The sequence below is a fragment of the Ambystoma mexicanum genome, chromosome 3q, assembly GCF_040938575.1.
Source record: "Ambystoma mexicanum isolate Mex_15411 chromosome 3q, UKY_AmexF1_1, whole genome shotgun sequence".
In the NCBI taxonomy this organism is placed as follows: Eukaryota; Metazoa; Chordata; class Amphibia; order Caudata; family Ambystomatidae; genus Ambystoma; species Ambystoma mexicanum.
Window position 1 is genome coordinate 66,809,381 of NC_090926.1, and position 19,784 is coordinate 66,829,164.

The 19,784-nt window shown below is 41.8% G+C and overlaps 1 protein-coding gene across 4 annotated transcripts in view; it reads left to right on the top strand.

Moving 5' to 3' along the window:
* LOC138582130 (oocyte zinc finger protein XlCOF6-like) overlaps positions 1-19,784 on the top strand; it is a 371,424-nt gene that overhangs the window by 294,824 nt on the left and 56,816 nt on the right. For 2 of the 4 annotated variants that reach the window (XM_069653135.1, XM_069653137.1), the window contains one exon: positions 2,854-6,652. The exons of 1 other annotated variant lie outside the window; for it this stretch is intronic. In XM_069653135.1, the coding sequence (XP_069509236.1) occupies positions 2,854-4,394 (1,541 nt within the window). In that variant the 3' untranslated portion in view covers positions 4,395-6,652. Of the gene's footprint in view, positions 1-2,853; positions 6,653-19,784 lie in introns of those variants that run through there. One more of the 4 variants, XM_069653138.1, reaches the window with a different exon arrangement.

A 19,784-nucleotide genomic window follows, 5' to 3' on the forward strand; every position in this document is an offset into this window, starting at 1 on the left:
ATTTATGATTTACTGCTGCCAGAGCACTTGAACTTAGGGCAATTGATCAACGTATGAGATTATCATAAAATGGGGCTTCATGACCTGTGAGGTTCGCGGTGTGCAGTCATAATGTCAACTGCAAAAAGTCGAAAACAAAAATGTTGAAAAAAAATGTGTTTTTTTTTATTTTTATGTTTTGTTGGGTTTAGCTATAAAAAATAAACGGGGGGGAGGGGAACCTCCCCATTAAAAAAAAAAAAATACATTTGACATTTTTTTTTCCAACATTATTGTTTTCGACTTTTTTGTTTTTTCGACATTTTGACTATAAACCGAGGTTTGCATGTCTAAATGTCAGAAAATCGAAGGTAAAATGCATTGGAAAAAAAATTCTGATCGATCGATATACTTCACCTTTAATACATAGTTTGATCAGTGACAGCTGCACTCTAGTAAACATAACTGAACCAGCGTGAGCCCACTGAAATTGGATGTAAGAAAAAAAAGACAAAGAAAGCAAAACAAGCAATGCCAAAAAAATGGGGGAAGGTCAAAAAAATCTAATGCATGCACATATGAAAGCAATTTAAAGTGGCTTTCTCCCAAATAAAACAGTCATACCCAACATTTCCTTTCAAAGCAGGGAAATTGTCTGTTTTTTTAATCCAAGTTTTGTCAGGAGAATGTTCTTCAAGATTACAAAGAACCGCTGAAAATGTCAGAAAACGGTTTAGCCAACTATCGTTTATTTATGTTGATCATTATTGTGCAACTCCCTCAATGATTACCCTCTGAGCCCAAAGTTGAGTTCATTACATTTTTCCAAGCAGCTTTACTAAAACTAAACAAGTGTAACAAAATGTGCATGAGATACAAGGTAGAATTTGAATACAAACAATGTGTGGCTATCAGCAACAATGGCACTACACACGTGTCTTACTTGTGACTACCAGCTGTTATTAACAAGTTTGTTTGTACCGTCACGTTAAAACCTGAATAAAGAATGTACATTTGGACATATTCCCATGTCCATTCTTTATATGGTTGTAGTGAAAGCACTGCAAATATCCTATTGGTTAACTTTCAGTGTTGCTGATTTTGCTGTGTGCTCTTCTGATTCCAAGTGTGTAAGTTGTATTTATCCTTTCATTTTCTGCCTGTTTGTCAACTCTACTTGAAGACCGTTAAGTTTTGACTGGATGAAGTATAGTCCTTGTTCCAAGGGCCAAACTAAAGGGGGAGAAGTTAAAATACATCTGAGGTTCTGTGGATAAACCATCTCCTATCCAGACAATGGGTGCACAGCATGTGTTAGTCTAAAACAAAATCCATTCTCTCGTAACCCTCCCTCCACCAGTTCACTATGAATTCCTTTCAATGTTCACTGTTCTTATATTAACAGAGTTGTTTGTTTCAGACAGTTTACTTCAATTGCATCACCTTGTGACCGTGGTCACTCTGAGAACAACGTGGGTGCTGCCCTTTGCCCTAAATGCCTTGTTATGTGGAGCCAACATTGGTTTTCCAATAGACACAGTTATTGTGACTTATTTGTCAGGACCTGTGAAGTCTGCGTGTGAGGTAGGCTTGCACAGCTGTAAGCTAGAAAAATGTGCTTTTCCAGCAAATTCACAAAAGACGATTGCAAGACTCCAAGTTAAGGAACCAAAGATCTTGAACACTTTCAACCCACATCTGAGAGCATCAAATGATCTTCCAATAGCTCTTAGCAATAGTTCTTCAAATAGCTACAAACCCTGTCACTGGCTAGGCTTGCATCTGTAAGCCAGCCATCTTTCTAATGAACCATGAACACATGTTAATGGATTTTTGTTGTATTTGCATGTTAACGCTCAGTGGGCTTCATTACGAGTTTGACAGTAATTCCAGAGGGTGTACGAATTACCGTCAAAATCATGTAGAACAACTTCTAATAGGGCAAAACCAACCCAATTGCAAGTGGCAGGTTTAGTGTGCTAATCCCCATTTTCAGAGTCCATAAAACTCCCAGAGGATTTTGGATGAATTGCTATGGGTGCGATTTCTGCTGTAGTACATCTTGCAGTTTTTGTCGCTAATGTGGAGGAAATACCTACAGCCAAATGTATATATCCTGAGCAATATTGACAAACTCGTACTATAGAAGTGTGGTAAAATTGATGTTAAGTCCATTAGTACCACTTTTTTTTACCACACCACCATACTTCCAATGAGCCCAAGTGTGCCTTAAAACCACTTTCCAATTCTATTTGCTACGGTACAAAAAGCAAAATTGTTTCAAACGTGGCTTTTAGGATTATTTGTCTTAATATAATTACTTTCTTGCTATCAGCAATTTCCTTCCTTCAAAGAGAAGTTTATGCCTTTGAAATTAACCACATGATCTTTCAGAAATAGCCAATATTTGTAAACCTTGCAGTTTTGATTTTCAGAATCATCAGTTAATGCTACTCCTCTTCATCACAATATTGACTAAAATAGTGCATACCTAAATAATGCCCTGTGTGGTTGCGAAGTAGCATTTTGTTGTGTTTTATTAACTTAGCCTGTAGGCTTCTCATAATTTGACTTCTTCTCTTGTAGAAATGTTATTTATTTCTTCAACAATGCATTTTGGGAATGTGTTGAATTAATTAAACTATTTCTTTTTATAATGTAAAAAGTAATCGAACTCCACTCATATGGATCCTAACAGGGTTGCGGTTGCACTGCTTACTCTCCTGTTATTAGAATGATCTGCAGAGGCTTCATGTCAATTAAAACATGAATTATTTAGGTTTTGTTAACTATTGTTTCTTATAAAAGCTGAGGCTGTATGTAAAATTGATATTTGTTGACCTCCTGCTTATAGTATAACATATTTTTCGACAGGTTGCAGGACCAGGAGAAGGACAATTGAAGATGCAAACTCAGCAGGATATATTGGTAATACGCAAATCAAAACATCGCTAAGAAACAAAGTGAAGGTGACCAAGAGCTCCAAGAATGGATTAAAGTTCAAAAGCAAAGAGAGCTCAGAAAGCAGACAGAGTAAATCAGAAGAGCAAACTACTCAAAGTAAAAACAGTATCACTGGTCCAGCACACTCCAGCTTATTTCAGAAAAGTCCCCAAAACAGAAGTCCAATTAAAGATAATGAATGTCAGAGCAGTGAAGGAAAAGTAAACCTTCCTACAAACACAAAGCCAAAACCATTTACATGTCCACAATGTGAAAAAAGCTTCACACAGAAGATTGGTCTCATATTTCACTTGAGAATACATACAGGGGAGAAGCCTTATCAGTGTACAGAATGTCAGAAGCGCTTTACTTTGAAAGGAAACCTTGTTAGTCATCAGAGAAGACATGCAGAACACACACCACATCAATGTTTTTATTGTGACAAAAGCTTTAGCGAGAAGCGAGCTCTGCTGATACATAAGACAATACACACAGGAGACAAACTTTATCAGTGTAAAGAATGTGAAAAGCAGTTCACTGGGAAGAGAAATCTGCTTATCCATCAGAGGACACATACTGGAGAGAGGCCCTTTCAGTGTACAGAATGTGAAAAAAGGTTCATACTGAAGATCGGACTTATTTATCACCAAAGAACACACACTGGGGTCAAGCCCTTTCACTGTACTGAATGTCAAAAATCTTTCACGAAGAGGGGAATTCTTATTTGCCATCAGAGGACACATGCAAAAGACAGACCGCATCCATGTACTAAATGTGAAAGAATATTTAGTGATAAACATGCCCTTATAGAGCATAGCAAAACCCACAGAGGAGAGAAGCCATTTAAGTGTACTTTTTGTGAGAAAGGCTTCAGTCAGAAAAATAAACTCATTAGTCACCAGAGAACACATACAGGGGATAGGCCCTTTCCATGTACCGAATGTACAAAATCCTTCACTACCAATTCACTTCTCATTTGTCACCAGAAAACACATAAAGGAGCACGACCTTACCAGTGTTCAGAGTGCTTAAAGTGCTTCACTCAGAAGGGACACCTCACTAGCCACGAGAGATCTCATTCAGGGCTCAGGCCTTTTCAATGTAGGGAATGTCAAAAATGCTTCATTACAAATGGGCATCTTACGTGTCACATGAGAACACATACAGGCTATAAACCCTACCAATGTACTCATTGTGAAAAAAGCTTTAGTGATAAAAGAACACTTTCTGTGCATAATAGAACACATACTGGTGAGAAACCTTATCTTTGTGCCAAATGTGGCAAAAGCTTCAGTCAGAGTTGTACTCTTGTATGTCACGAGAAAACACACACTGGGGAGAGGCCGTACCAGTGTACTGAATGTGACAAAAGGTTCAGTTGGAAAACATCCCTTAATAGACATTTAAGAGCACACAGTGAGATTTTCAGTGACCATGATCAGGTGGACTCTGCAGAGGAAGAAACAATGTGAAGGTAAATATTGTCCAAAGCAGATGGACAAATAGTTTTCTGGAACTAATATTAGTAATCATATGAATAACATCAACCAATTACGTAGTGTACAATGTAAACAGAATTTTCTTTGTGTGCTAACTACTAAGGAAAGTAGTTAACTTCTGATATGGCCAAGAATGGAACACAACAGAAAAGGAATGAGGAGTACACCGGACCGAAGTAGAAGGCAGGAGAGAAGAGAGGCGTCTGAATGGGAAGCGTGGTTTCAGACCTGAAGTGTATGCATTCTGATAGAGGGCCAAAGGTGGAAACGGGAGGGGGATGTGTCCCACTTAATCGGATCACTGAGGGTGTGAACCTCATCACACGTAAAAGAATACGACTGGAGGCAGAAACCAGGCAGCCCACGGACTGACCACGGGGCACTTTACTCCTCGAGGAACTCACAGTGGTGGTAATTACTACACTCTAGAATGAACAACAGGGGAAGAGATACGTATCGCAATTAGTCAGAACAGCGGGGGTAGGAAATGTACTCACCCTTCTGCATACACCTCTCAAACTCTGAACTAAATACAACAATATCCCTAAAGTACCACACACTGCATGTTTGGTCACAACACCACAACAACGAAACAAACTTCACATAATCTCTCCCAACACCACATGGCAGCCACCAACTGAAAAACACACCTATGCTCAGTGACCGGTGTATCCGAACAGAAGCTGCCACAGCACATCACAGCTCTCTTGCTCTTTTTCCCCGCTCAGTCCTACTAACATACCCGCCATCCCCCTTGCATTACAGATCTGCCAGAGTGCCAAGAGACCACGCATGTAGCAACAGTGCGCAGTATAAGAGCCTTTAGCATCACATAACATAACGTGGCTACAAATTGCAGGAATGTAATGCTCATGAAGATATTGGCCAATTGTAAAGAATATAATTAAAAAAGTCCACTCTAGAGAAGGACTTTTCCGGGGTAGCGTATGAGAACATTAAAATGGATCCCCAGCTATGTTGCTGCAGGCCACAATGAAGTGCATAGTTGTTGGCTAAAAAGTCAAAATCTTTGTTCAGAAGTCTTACAAAATGGGCCAATCTCATACAATAAAATACTTCATAAATGGAAACATGTTTATTTAAACACACCTTTTCCACTCAGCGTACCATATGCTAAGAAAACTACTAATGTACTGCTCCTATACTGGCACTCTGTGAACCAGTAATGACGATAGATGGACTTCATACATTTATTCACTACATTTTGTAACAAAAGCAACTGGTAAGTATTTTGAATGTGTAGTTCATACAAGGAACGTGTGCATAGTAGACATGGCAGAGTAGAGGGAGCAATAATTGGTTATGCATCATTAGCACCCTGGGTGGGTAAGCCAGGCAATAAGGTGGCTAGGAATGCGGGCTTGAACCGCCGGTACAAGCCTGCATTCCAAGCCGCCTGACGGCCGGCTCTCCCCACCACCATCTCTCCCCCACCCTCCATCCTGTTTTATTCTTCTTTATGAACCCCCACACACCCACTTATATTATTTTGGCTGCAGCCGCCCTTGCCGCCGCAGCTTCCTCTCAGCTTCCCACGGCTGCCATGGAAAGGGAAGAGGGGCTCTGTATGGAGCCCGGCTTCCCTTTCCTTGGTGGCCATGTTGGTAAAGGATTTTCCTTCCTACAACAGGACGCGTGTGGCCATTACCCCCCGGTGTTGCCCATGGAACGGGTACATAACGCCACATGAAAAATGTTAGGTTATTACCTCCGTTATGTAGAACTTACTAGGAATATTTGTTGGAGGACTGTAGTCACCATTTTATTTTGTTGTGACACGTGGCTAATTACACATTCTATACACTGACCTTAACTAAGATTTAACCTGAAGACTATAATGTGGACCCAAAGAAAACAAAGCATAAGCTTTTTGTGCCTTAAAAAGCAATCCCAACTATATTCGAATGGAGTATTGATTTTGCAAGTGTTTGAAGATAGCCTATTAGTAGAAGGTGGTCCACAATGGATACATCACCCTTGGGAAAGAATCAAATATTGAAATCCCATCGGCCAACACAAGTGGCAAATGTTCGGCCAAACCAATGAGAGGAAAAAATGATTAAGGAATATAACTGCATCCAAAAAACGACTGTTCAAAGACTCCTTCATGGCACACAATGAAGCATATTCTGTTCCTTATTTATCAAAAGGTTTGGATGAATTTACATCTACAAATTTGAAGTAAATGCAAGAAATATATTGGAATTAGAACCAATTAATAATGCCAAAGTATTTTTTGTCATAGAGCAATTGCTAGTACAATGTTCATGTTTGGTAGGTCTGCAAGTTATAGATGTTAATTTAACCCACTTTATTTTTGGTCATATTTTATGGTTACTATTTCAAATTCATTGAAAACCATTATTCTGTATACCAAGAATATATTATGTTGTTAGGATTCTTACTACACACTGCTGCCATTTGCATGGTCCCCAGGCGCGCTGGGTGATCTGAAAAAGAAGGGGTGGGTTTCTTTAGTAGGTTAGTAGTAGTAAGATTGCGTTGCTCTTTTCTTGATGAATGTAGAGTGGAAATACTGTGAACCCTGCCTCTGGGTGAGTTTCTAGGTGTTTTGTGTCAGAGCAACGAGGCGTTTGTGTCCAGGAAAGAGACCTCATGTGGCCAAGGTACTAGGATGCACTGGACAGTGCTTTGATATGTAAGTTAGTTGCAGAGGTGTAGTCTCCTGTTTTTTGCCCTCTGGTGAGAGGGCTGTTACAAGGCCATGTGTGAATGGCTTGGTTGGTTTGTCTGTAGTGTGTTTGACTGAAGAACCTGGGTGGTTAATGAGTTGGGCTAGCAGTGGGACATGTAGTGGATATAGTTTTTTTGCCCAAATTGCAAAAGAATCCAGATGGAATTAATGCATTTGGTGTGGTACATGGTGAGGCATTTGAGGTTCGAGTCTGCATGTGAACTAGCGCAGAGTAAAGTGGCACATGCCATGGAACAACTGAAGTCTGGCATTCTGGGGGACAGCCAGGAGGAAATTCACATTGCAGGGCGAATTGTGTTGTGGTGGAGAGGAGCTGAAATGGAATTGCCTGTCTTATTGACTGATGCTCAGAGGGTATTTGTATGCTGTGGGATCCTTACTGATTTGCTGGTTAGCATAGCATGCTGATGGACTGCCAGTTGTTAGGTCGCATCGTATTCGATATAGTTATTAAAAGGGCCAGGTCTTTACAATTTTCTGAAACTAAGATGATACTGGATTATAGAGATTTTCTGTGTAGCATGTTCTAGAGCTGGCTCGCATGTTGGCAACATTTCATATTCTGTGTTCTATGCGCTGCAGAGCATGGTCTCTATCAGTATAGCTTGATCTTACTTACTGTCCTTGGTTGGCTCGGGTGAGCTTTTCCAGGATGAATTTGGCTCCAATGCCTTGAGAGCCCCTATAGGCTGTGTAGGATGCTTTGAAGTGGATTCTTTTTTTGACTGGTAGACCATGCAGTGCTCTAAGCACTGGTGTTATGTGTTCCCTCCTGACAAATCTGAGTAGTAGCCTTTCTTGCTGTGTTCTGGATACATTGAACATTTTTATTGAGGTAATCTGGCATGCTGTGATATATACTTTGGCATATTCGATTTGTGATAAAACCAGAGATATGATGGCAAGGACCCCGGCAGGAGAATGAGGAGTATCATTAGCCATCTCATTGAGCGAAGATAGTGTAAACTTTAATTTGAGGCTGCTCGGTTAGTTCATTGTCTAAAAGGAGCCCATGGTTCTTGATTTCTTTTGAAGCTTTTGGGCAGGTACCCATTACCTTGGTACAAAGTAGAAGTGCTTTGGTGGGGCACAGGGTGAAAATATCATGATTTTCTGGGATGAGGTTTAACTTGTTTGTCAACATCCATTGTGCTTTCTTTTGCAAAGAAGTTGGAAAGGATGGTGCTAATATCAATTTTGCTGGTCATTCTGAAAATAATTTGTGTCATCTGCATTGTGTCAACAGGTTAGTCATTGTTGTTTCACAAGACTTCTAAGTGGGAGCATTTATACATTGAAAAGGAGGAAGGAATGATAGGCTCGATCGTTTTAGGGATCCAGAAGTACATTTTCATGAGTTCAAACTGAAAGGGGGAAGCCAGGTGATTTCTGTTCTATCCGTGAACGAAGCCCTCATCCACTGTAGTATTATGTAGACCCACTTCTTCCACTCTTATTACTAATGATTCTTTGTTGACTGTGTCAGAAGCCAGTCAGATATCAAAGGGTATGTTGGTCAAGATGATGTTAGAATCTACAATGATTTTAAGGTTGTTAGATGTTAGAGTTGTACTCTATACCCCCCGATGGTCTGAAACATACCTGTGCACGATCTAAGATGTTGTTGTTCTCAGCGTGTTCCTGGATTTACCTGTACACAATGGTAGGGGTAGTGTGAACAGAGACTGAAGGGTAATGAACCTATAAACTGTGGTGCTGATTTTGCTGCACAACATTTGCCATTGAGTAATGGCACTCCATATCCTCTTGGGTAAACCACTTGTTATCTTAATCCTTTCAATAATCTTAATGTCTGACATTCTTACTACACCCGGACCAGTCTTCTGGTGCAGCCATGCAAGCACTTTGTTCCTTACAGCGTCTCTTGGTTCAGAACCTCCACAGGACTTCACATTAGAAATAATAAAGTTCCTGGGGTCCATGACAGACTTCCTAGCAGAGCCTTCAGTGATTACAGGCATGGACGCCTTGCTGACACGAAGATGTTGCTGGATATTAGGCTTTGAATTGATATTGTGATGTTTCAAGTGATAGCCCAAAACATGGACCGGTCTCCTGAGTCAGCATGAGAAGTTGACCTGGGGTCTTGGACTGACTGCTCCCTTACCGTATATGCAATTGGGGTTGAGACTATAGGCTTAGCTAAAGCTTTCAGACAGTTCATAGAGTTATCCGTAGGGGGCTGTATCGTGTTTCTGAACTCAGGAAATATCTCTAGTTTCCCCCACACTGATATCCTTCGCCTCTCCTGGGGGTTTATTAGCATTAAGCGGGGCCAGACAGATCGGATCACAATGGGTTGTTTGGGACATCTGGGACTCAACATTTTTAGATTTGTTATTTCCTATGTCCGTAGGCGTATCCCACTGGCAGGATTGATATGTCTTCTCTGGCCGAAACTGGACTCCAATAATGTCTATCACATCCAGCCATGCGAACAAATCTGCAAGGTTATTACACAAGTTCAGTACCCCCAATCATGTTATCCTTCATTTGTGCCCATTGCACCAGATTAATATGGTCCAGTTGAAAAGGAAATGAATCCTTCTTCTCTGGCATCGCTATGGATAACTATAGCGAAAACTGTGCAGTGTGTAGCTGAACACTCCTTAATGTCGGTTGTCCAGGGGTTAATCCTCCATTGTTAGCTATGCAGTTATTTACTGTATGTATAGGTAGCATGCTATCCGCTCCATGGTCCCAACTATTAGTGAAAACAATCTCAGAAGGGCATCCCAGCTCTCCGATATGATCCAAAGACTCAACCCTCACTTTTGTATTAATAAATGGCACAATTGGCGATCCACTGAAATCCGTTTAATCTTCAGAAGAGCAAGGTCTCATGACTTGCAATCTCAACATTCTTTGGGCACTCGAGGCCGGCACTTCCGTTTATTTTTAGGGAGAGGAGTTGTATTTAATGCAACCAGGAGTGTGGACTTTTTTTTTACTTTAGCTCCGGTGGTGGACATTTTTCTTTTACTTTAGCTCTGGTGGTGTCAACAACACTTCCAAGGGAATTGTTTTCAACACTGTCCCCCGAACCACAGAAGCCAAATGGATTCGATCCTCCCACCGTGGTTGGCACAGGCACCTGATTTACAAACACAGGGTACCATGTGGCAGCCAATGGGGGGACGAGGGATTAGGGAAAGGTTGTGGATAGGGTGGAGTAAGTAGGAAAACCGGAAAGAGGTAGAGGGAAAACCTAGTTTGGATAGGTATGGGGGAAGCAACGGGTAAAAACCTAACATACATAAAAATACCTAGACATACTCATATTCTCCAAATCCTGCCTGCCTACTGAACTCTGAGACTCCTGTACCATATGGACTTAATCAACTCCCTGCTTTCTGCATGATCTAGTTACACACAACATATTACATGGAAACATAAACATATGAGGCATAAGGACATGTAGCAGCAAGCTGAATGAAACAAACAAGGGAAAGTTTCCCGGATGAATAGACAAAACACATGGCCATGGAGGCACGCAGAAGCAACATACACAGCAGTAACATAACATCACTTCCCAGCCTAAACAATGTTGCACCAAGCTTGCTGAGTAGAAATTACACGTGTTATCTAATCACACGTGACCAAAACTTAACGGTGTGTTTTCCACCCGCTTCTCATGACCATAGCTGTGGGTAAATCATATGCCATTCCAAAGTCTGCGCTTGTAACCTTAATGAACGCTATTCATCCCACTTCTTAGGGAGTAATGGAGACAAAACACTACTGCAGTCTTTCAAACATAACGTATACGACATGAGGCTAAACTTGCAACATGCCGGAAATCCCTTTGTTAATGCAGTCGGATCGCCAACCGTAATGTCAAGCTTTTAGAATCATGCACACAAGTACTTAGCTTTTAGTGCGGGAGCCCCGCGGGACTACCCGGACTGATGAAGTAGCGCGTAGTCAGGGACCCTGGATGATTCACTGCTGCATGGCCCACGGTCCGAGGACCCTCCTCCTGCAGTCCTTCGGCGTGCGAGAAAACATGCAGAGAATCTTCCTCCTCTCGCATGGAAACTGCTGTGCCCAAACAAAATAATCCGCACCTGGGCTGTGCCGTGCCTGCTAATAAGCTGACAACAATCACTATCAGCTGGATACGCACATGCACAGTGAAACTACCATTGGTCCCACAGGCTGCTGGGATTTGAAGTGTACAGGCTGTTTTCCATTCTAAATAGCCTGTTCATGCTGCAAACCTCTCTTACCAGGTAAACTGCAACACCCCACGTCTGCCCCAGCCCTTATTTCTGATAGGTGGTGGGCATATTGGGTGAGGACAAGGGACAACACACAGTTTGCCCTGTTATTTGCAGAGTACACAGTGTCGCCAGGTACACAGAACTGCTCCGAGCGGGCACAACCCACTCCTCGAGGCAGAGACAGATTAACCCCTGCAATGGCTAAGTCAGCATCGCAAGCACCAACGATCCTCACATTAGCCCGGCTTACCAAGAATGACACCAATATGGCCCTCAGGTTCGCCGTCACCAGCTTCAAATCATCCCCACTCTACCATGCAACAATTGCACTCCACCCCGCTCTATGTTCAAAGAGTATTTGAGGGGCCAGGCCAAGGCCAGACTGCCAGCCCACTCTCTAAGAGAAGTTAAAGGAGAGGACCCAAAGACGAGCGCCCATCAGCTCGTTCTGCCGTCAAGCTGTCAAGCCGCGCCCGGAAAGGGATGCTTCCGACAGCTAGGACTTCTTCATAGTGTTTGTTTTCTGCGAAGGAGTTGATCATGAGATCATGTTGTGATATCTTGTCCGCCTACTAGTAAAATAGCTTTGTGTAAATCTCTGCTTCGCAGGTAGATAATGGGCCCAGGCACAAGGATCTAGGACAAACGGGTAACTGGCAAATTGGAAAACTGCTTTGCAGTCCACAAGGCCATTCCAAAGTCTGTGTTCGTAACCTTAATGAATGCTATTCGTCCCCCTTTGTCGTGAGTAATGGAGACAAAACAATATTGCAGTCTTTCAAACGTTAACATATACAACATGAGGCTAAACTTGCAACATGCCGGAAATCCCTTTGTTAATGCAGTCAGAGTGCCGACCGTAATGTCAAGCTTTTAGAATCATGCACACAAGTACTTAGCTTTTAGTGCGGGAACCCCGCAGTACTACCCGGACTGATGAAGTAGCACATAGTCAGGGACCCTGGATGATTCACCACAAGTGGAGGGGGCCACATTGCACACTGCACATTACTTTGCCTGTTAGGAAAGGTTTTAGCCATTTATTACCATTGGACCAAAAACATCTAGGAACACATTCCATGGCAGCATTGAATTTGGTCCCTCGATTTCATGTAAGATTGAATGATGTCATAAGCGAAGAAACAAAAGAACATTCCCTCATACTTGCAAACATTTGGGGAATTTCAGGCGCAACTGAACCACTTTTCGAAAATAACTTAAATCCAGTGCACAAAAGTCTGGCTCATGGTGATGGGACTGTAAAGATTAACAATCTAGAACATAGAGTCTTGCATGATTAATCTAATCTGTTGATATCGAAAACAGGTAATAATGAGTTCTGATGAACCTTCACATTCTATATAAAAAGAACCATCAAGGACTTCTACCTTGCACCTTAAAGAGACTGTTTTTTCAAAGGTATGTGTGAAGAAGATCAATTGATTTTTTTTAAAGATAATTAAATTTGCCCAGGTGCAACTTTTGCAGAAATTCTTAAGATCTTTAAATCCGGATCTCAACTCTATTCTGATTATTCCATGTGAAGGAAAATCTGACTTCTCAGAAGAGTTGAGTGGCTAAGTTAGAGCCAAAAGAAGGAATAGCAAGAAAAAGCAAAGAAAAAATCTAAAACAGAAATCAGAAGATCTGGAAAAGAACTGTAGTGTGGTTCAGCCAAAAGACTGTAAGGACATGGCATCCTACATTATTTATTTATTTATTTATTCGGATTTGTTGAGCGCACAACAGCCCGAGGGCATTGTGGCGCTTGTTACAGACAATTCTTAGTTACAGATAATGAGCATATGCAGTTTACAGTCATTTTGCAACAGTTACAGACAGTTTAAGGAGACAGTTAATATAAAGACAAGTTACAGCTTATTATACAAAGAGTGAGGTTTTGAGCTTTCTTCTGAAGGCAAGGAGGGGGTTTTCAGCTCTAATGTCTGTGGGTAGTGGGTTCCAAGATTTAGCAGCAATGTAGGGGAAGCCTAGGCCACCAGCTTTGGCCCTATTGATTTGTGGTATGTGAAGTTGGTTAGTGTATTGTGTTCTGGTAGGTCTTGTAGAGGAGGACTTGTTAGTTGTCTCTGATAGGTATGAGGGTGAGGGTGGGTGAGGCATTTATGTGTGAGGGTGAGAATTTTGACTGGGAGCCATTGAGCAGATTGTCTGGCTTGGGAGATATGCTCCCTTTTTCGGATACTGAGAACTGCATGAAGTGCATTGTTCTGCGTGATTTGTAGTCTTTTTAGGTTTTTTTTTCGGATGTGCCTGCAAGTAGAGCATTGCATTAATCTAATTTTGCACCAATAGTTGCACCAGCTATTGATAGACAGTTGGGTTTGGATAGGTAAGGTTTTATGGCATTTATGAGCTTGGTAGTGTGTGCGGAGGATGATGTGATAGCGCTGACCTGTCTAGTCATGGATAGGGTGGAGTCTAAATAGACACCCAAGGTCTTGACAGATGTGGACACTGGGATGATAGTGTTATCAATGGTAAAGTTAGCGTACAGTTTATCAAGTTTGGTTACAGTATCTTTCTGACCTAGTATAATTATTTTGGTCTTATATCCGTTGAGGCAAAGGCCATTGACTGCCATCCAGGCCTGGATGGTGGAGTAGATTGCGTGAGGTGCCTCGGGGTCTTTGTGGTAAGAGCTAGAGAGAGGTAAGAGTACCTGCGCTATCATCAGCGTAATTGGTCACGCAATACCAAGTTAGCCGAGCTTGTCGAAGAGAGGCTTCGTGAACAAGTTGTAAAGTGTTGGAGCTGTGCAGGAGCCCTGTGGGACTCCGCAGTGGATGGTAGTGGGGTTGGCGTTTGCTATGTTTGAGAAAACCTTCATTGCTCTTCCTTCTGACTCATCCTAAGATGTCATTGTAGACTCTGGATTAGATGCTCTAATGGTCGACCATGCCAAGGATATACAGGAAAAGAGCAATCATTTAGAGAATTCAGAGACTTACCTCCACATCAATTGTGACATGTTGTGTAAGCACAATCAAGAGTGGTGTTAGAGATCCACAGTCAGTTAAAGTCAGATTTGGTGATAGGTGGGATCCTACAGAGACCATGGGAAAAGTACCTGCACTTGAAAAATGCTTTTTTAAGTCCTGGAACTTATAAGATTGGCTTTGAACAGTTATTCAAAGAGTCTGATCAATCGCCACTCAATCGCTCCACACCATTATCACTCTTTGCTATCGTCCCTGCGTTGCCCTTAATTGAATCCTTTTGATGTTTGGCAAGTTGCATTCATAAAGGAAAATTGGATTCAGCTGGTTGTTGTACACGTGCACTTGAAACTTATTTTTAATCTTATTTTAAGTGAAATTGAGGCCTTTATTAGCTTTGGTTTTTATGTATTCTCAGGCACAAAATTGCAAACATTGAGTTATAAGGGGGCCTCTTAGAATGCATGGCAAGATTGAAACCCCTTCAAACAATGTGAGGATAGCAGGGCTAAATGACAAATTATGTTGTATTGTAAAGTGTGATGGTGTTAGAAAGGCATGCTTTTCAATTAAAGTAACTAATGGAGTAAACGATGAAGGAGGCTGGTCCTGGCTACTGTCCGTACTCATGAGTAAAGGCAGGCCCTCTTTAATGACTCAACATCGTTAACGTAAGTCCTATTCGTATTTTATCATGGAATTCAAGGGGTTATGTTAGCTTTTTGAATTCTCACTACGATTTACCAGACTTGTTGACATTTCAGATCTTTATGCTGCAAGAAGTCTGGCTCTTGGTGGTCTCTCATTCGGATGGTTATACAATATTCTTAAAAAAATAAAAAAGTGGAATTGAAAACTTGTGGGAATGGGAATCATGTTCTGAAAGTATTATGGCGGTAGGTTTAAGTTGGGATGATGGGGATAAAGCAGAAACTAGCAAATGTTATTAATTAACATTTAATGTAATCCTCATTGAACCACGAAAAAGTTTTTTTTTTCGTACAATGGGCAATATTCTGGAATCATGCACTGATTCTACTGGTACTGATCTGATTCTCATTACTGGAGATTTGAATTTCCATTGTCCAAACGTCCATCAACCCAATGACATGCTGTCAAGCTCACCTGTTGGTCTTCTACTTGTATCTGATTCTTCGCCGGAAGAGGAGGTGAGCTGAACCTTCCGATCCTTCCTCTGTTTGTTTTTTAGGCTTGTTTTCTTTTTATGCAGGTAGGGTCTGCCATGGGAAGACGCCACAGTGGTCTAGTAGGTAACAGACGACCGGCAGCCCCAGTCCCGGGAAAGCCAGAAAAGGGGAAAAAAAGCTGTGAGGCACAAAAAAAAAACCCTTGGAGATAAGCAGCAGTAATGTTCCAGAAGGATGGTATCCGGCCAGTATGCCCAGGTGGATGGATGAAGAGGAGGAGCTCCGGACAGGAATATACCGGAAACCAAGAGCTTGGAAATCAAAAGGCTGTCAAAGGACTAACCATAGCAGAATATCGCCGCCGAAAACCCAATGCTGGGAAGCAGGAAGGTAAACAGGAGAGGAGTGGTGAGTAAAACGAGAGGGGAGAAAACCAGGGAGCGCGGAAGAGTACCGCGAGCCAGTAAACCGTAGAGAAGAAAAGAAAGCGAAGCCTAGGGCGGAAAGGGGCAGAAGGCGGACACAGAAGCAAAGCGGAAAAAAATGTAAGGCAGAAAAGTGAGCGAGCAGGCACCAGAAGGAGGTGCGGCTGAGAGCCAGCAGAGCAGAGAACAAGGAAGGAAAAGGCAGCGAAATGCCCAGCGGAAAACTCAGGAGCATAGCAACAAAGCGGAAAGCAAAGCAAACAAAGTTGCAATTCAGAGACCGTTGGGAGTGGGAGGGCTAAGACCTCCCAGCGGTGGCCATCTTGAAAAAGACTAGACTGCCAACATAAAGTGTGAGAACGACAACAAAGGCACATTCCAATGCCGTCTCAATCTCCACCGATCCCAGGCCTTCCATGAGGGCAGGTGCATGACACATGCAAACTATTATTCATGAAGGGGGAGATTAAATGTAATATCAAAGGAAAGATACCCATTTACCCAACTTGGAGGAGAGGATTTGGTACTTTTGTAATTGACTATAAGCTCTGTTCCAAATCTCTATAGGTACATATTTATTCCCTTTGCATTGGAGAGTCAAAACAAAGTCATCATGCTTGCTTAACCCTCACAGCGAGGGTGCCAATTTTGAGGATTGGAGGTCCATTTTTTATTGAAGTTAATAATTGTAGAAACAGAATCTTTTGGTCAGCCTCAATTATAGCTAATTAGTACCCGGCGAGGGACAATCAGATTGTAACAAGCAATCTGATAGGCCCTCGCCAGGGCTTTACCCAACCGGGAATCCCTCTGCTGACGTTCTTTTCCTTTGTGTCCCCGGTGGAGTGTGTGGCAGCCACTCAGCCAATGAGGTGGCTCTCAACTGGGTAATCCCCGCTCCGAGCCACCACACGGCTGGAGGCTGCCATCTTCCCCCGCCGGGCCTGTAACTAAGGGCCCCGGGGCTTTACCTGACTCAGTAATGCCCTCGCGGCTTGGGGCTTATTGCTTAGGTATAATTAGACTCTAAATACAGTAGTATATTATAATATGAAGAATGTTAGCAAATTCAAGGTACAAACTAATTGGCTTTCTGCCATCCTGCACTAAATAGATCGAAATTTAAAAAGATGAATCTTTAGAAAACATGTATATGATATAGCAATTTCACAAAGAAAAATAGAGTACCACAAGGCTGTCAGGGCCCTCATGAAGGACCCCACTATGTCTCTGTCAATCAGCTATAATATGAAGAGGAGATTAAAACAAAACTACAATATCTGGATAAAATCGCATAAGATGATTATGCACATATAAGATAGAGATTAATGCTGAGGAATGCAAAAATGAAATCCTACCAATTATTATGAAAATGCGTGCATGGGTTGAGGACTATCTCCATAAATGTTCAATCGAAGGTTATCTCTGAATGAATTGGGAAGGAGCATTTTGCCGCTAAATTTGATTTGTCCTTGGGAATGGCATTGCTGTTTAAGGTCGAGTCACTGGGCTCTTCGATGGGATGATTTACATGCTTGGAAATATAAATGAAATTCTTGGAATCAAAAAGATCTAGAGCTATGGTCGCCGTATGATCCCCGATGGCCTTCTGAATCATGTACTTAAAGGAAATCCAATAATTTGGGCAATCACTCTATGTGAGTTATTATTTGGTATTATTAATAAAGAAACTATAATCCCCTCCCCACATGGCGCTGGAGCATTATCGGCCTAATATATACGAAAGGGGACCTGTCTAAACCCAACAACTATCAACCAATTGCATTGTTAGATTCTACATCAAAGATCTTTTCATCTCTTTTGTCAGATAAATTGGAAACATTGGCCATTATGACAGGTAGATTGACCAAGTTTCAAACAGGATTGAGAAGTAAGACGGATTCTGTTTTGAATGGTTTTCATCATTGGGGTCCTACAAGCTCATGCACGTCAGAAAGGAAACTCACTACTCTATTTAGCGTGTGGGAATTTGACTTCTCCTTTTGACTGTGTCGATAGACAAAGATTATAGAATAAACTATGGGCATGGGGCCTTCCAGAAGCACTACTCGAATTGAGTATTGTACTACTTAAAGATACTATCATACAAATCCAAATGAATTCTACTGATGTGTTAACTGGAGAATTGCATACATTTATTGGATCACGACATGAGTGCATTTTCACATCCTGTTCCTTCAACTTATATCTACACATTGCAGCTTTAACATTTGCTGATGTTATTGTGAAGTTATTGTTTTGACGTTTGCAGCATCAATACAATAAATTCACGCATTATATGCAATGATGTCATTTACATGGTGTTGCAATTGACGCACATATTTACGCAATAACAAGGTAGCACGGCTGCCATTACACACACAGCACACCGATTTTCCAAAGTGTGAAATGCTGCAGAGATCCATAACCTCCCACTATTTGAGTAAGTCAGATCATAAAAATGTGCATTGATCTTTCCAATCATAATTGGAGTCATGACTGATCCATTTATCCAAATGGACTCATTATTGCTAATTTTATCTTTCCGATATTAGGACTTTTATCAAATCTCCTAAACTAAAATGTAGATTTAATGCACATACAACTCCACTAGGACTTGGAATGGGGGTGGGGGTGGGGGTATGCACAAGACTTACTGCTGCCCTCCTCCAAATTAGGGTATTATTATATACCATGTGGAAGAACCTTTTTTAGGCTATAATATTGATATAGTTTATAATAGTGGTCTTGTTTTTTCCATATTTATGAATATATATATTATAGGGCGGCTGTCGTCGCCCTATAATTAAGGTCAGTCGGGGACATATATGAACCCTTCACAATTCTATTGTTAATAAACTTTGATTCGCGCAATCGATTTGTCTGAAATCTCGAAAGTCATTAAAGTTCTGCGGGCCCCTACAGACTGCAAAGTTCCGTAAAGATTTGTTAAACAATAAAAAAGATATTAAGTGTCAAAAGGATGTATTTTTCTCCAAAAGTGCGGCCTACTTCCCATTCATTTTCCCATGGACAAAAAAGGTCAATTCTTGCCAAAGCGCACAGCCTAAACAGCTGGACGGATTTGGACCAGGTGCGAAACAACTTTGGCACAAAGTATTGACTCGCGATCCATGCCTGGTTTGGGATTATTCTGTATCGAAGTTATTTTAAAAATTTGACGAAGACGTGGGTGCCCCCTTCCCCAAAAATTATAGTTATACCTCCCATGGCGCATTGCAGGATCATGGTTTTCAGAAATGAAATGACCGCCATCGTGTTCTTCTCTCGATGCAAGAGATATTCGTGGCTATAGCCGAGGTTATGGAAAAATGTAACGCAGTAAAAAGCTATTTGCAGGTCAAAAAACATACAAACGCCATCAGGGTAGATGTGGGGGGATCGCTAGAAAGCACTGAGTGAAATGTGGGAGTTGGAGCGGGTCCAGGGACCGAGTTTGCAACACAAAGCTTTCTGTAGCCTCAAATAGCCAATATCTAAAGCAAACTACATCACAGAAGCAGCGTGTGCTCTGAGGTGAAAGGGCAGGTGAGGCGAGGGGGACGGGTGAATATGGCACAGATGAGGGGGGCACTTGGTGATGGCCTTGGAAGCATTTTCTTTCAGCAGTTTTGTGGATATTCGCAGCTATATCCGAGGTTACAAACGACTACAGATAACCGTGGGTATGTGTAGTTCGGTACCTGCGGTTACATTTTATAACTATAGGTTGGGGGTGAAAAATCACTTACCATGGCCAGTGACTCAACTGCCATCCAGGTCTCCCATTCATGCAGTAACCAGGACAGACTCAGCTTAGCTTCAAAGTGAGGAAGGTGCCAGCCTCCT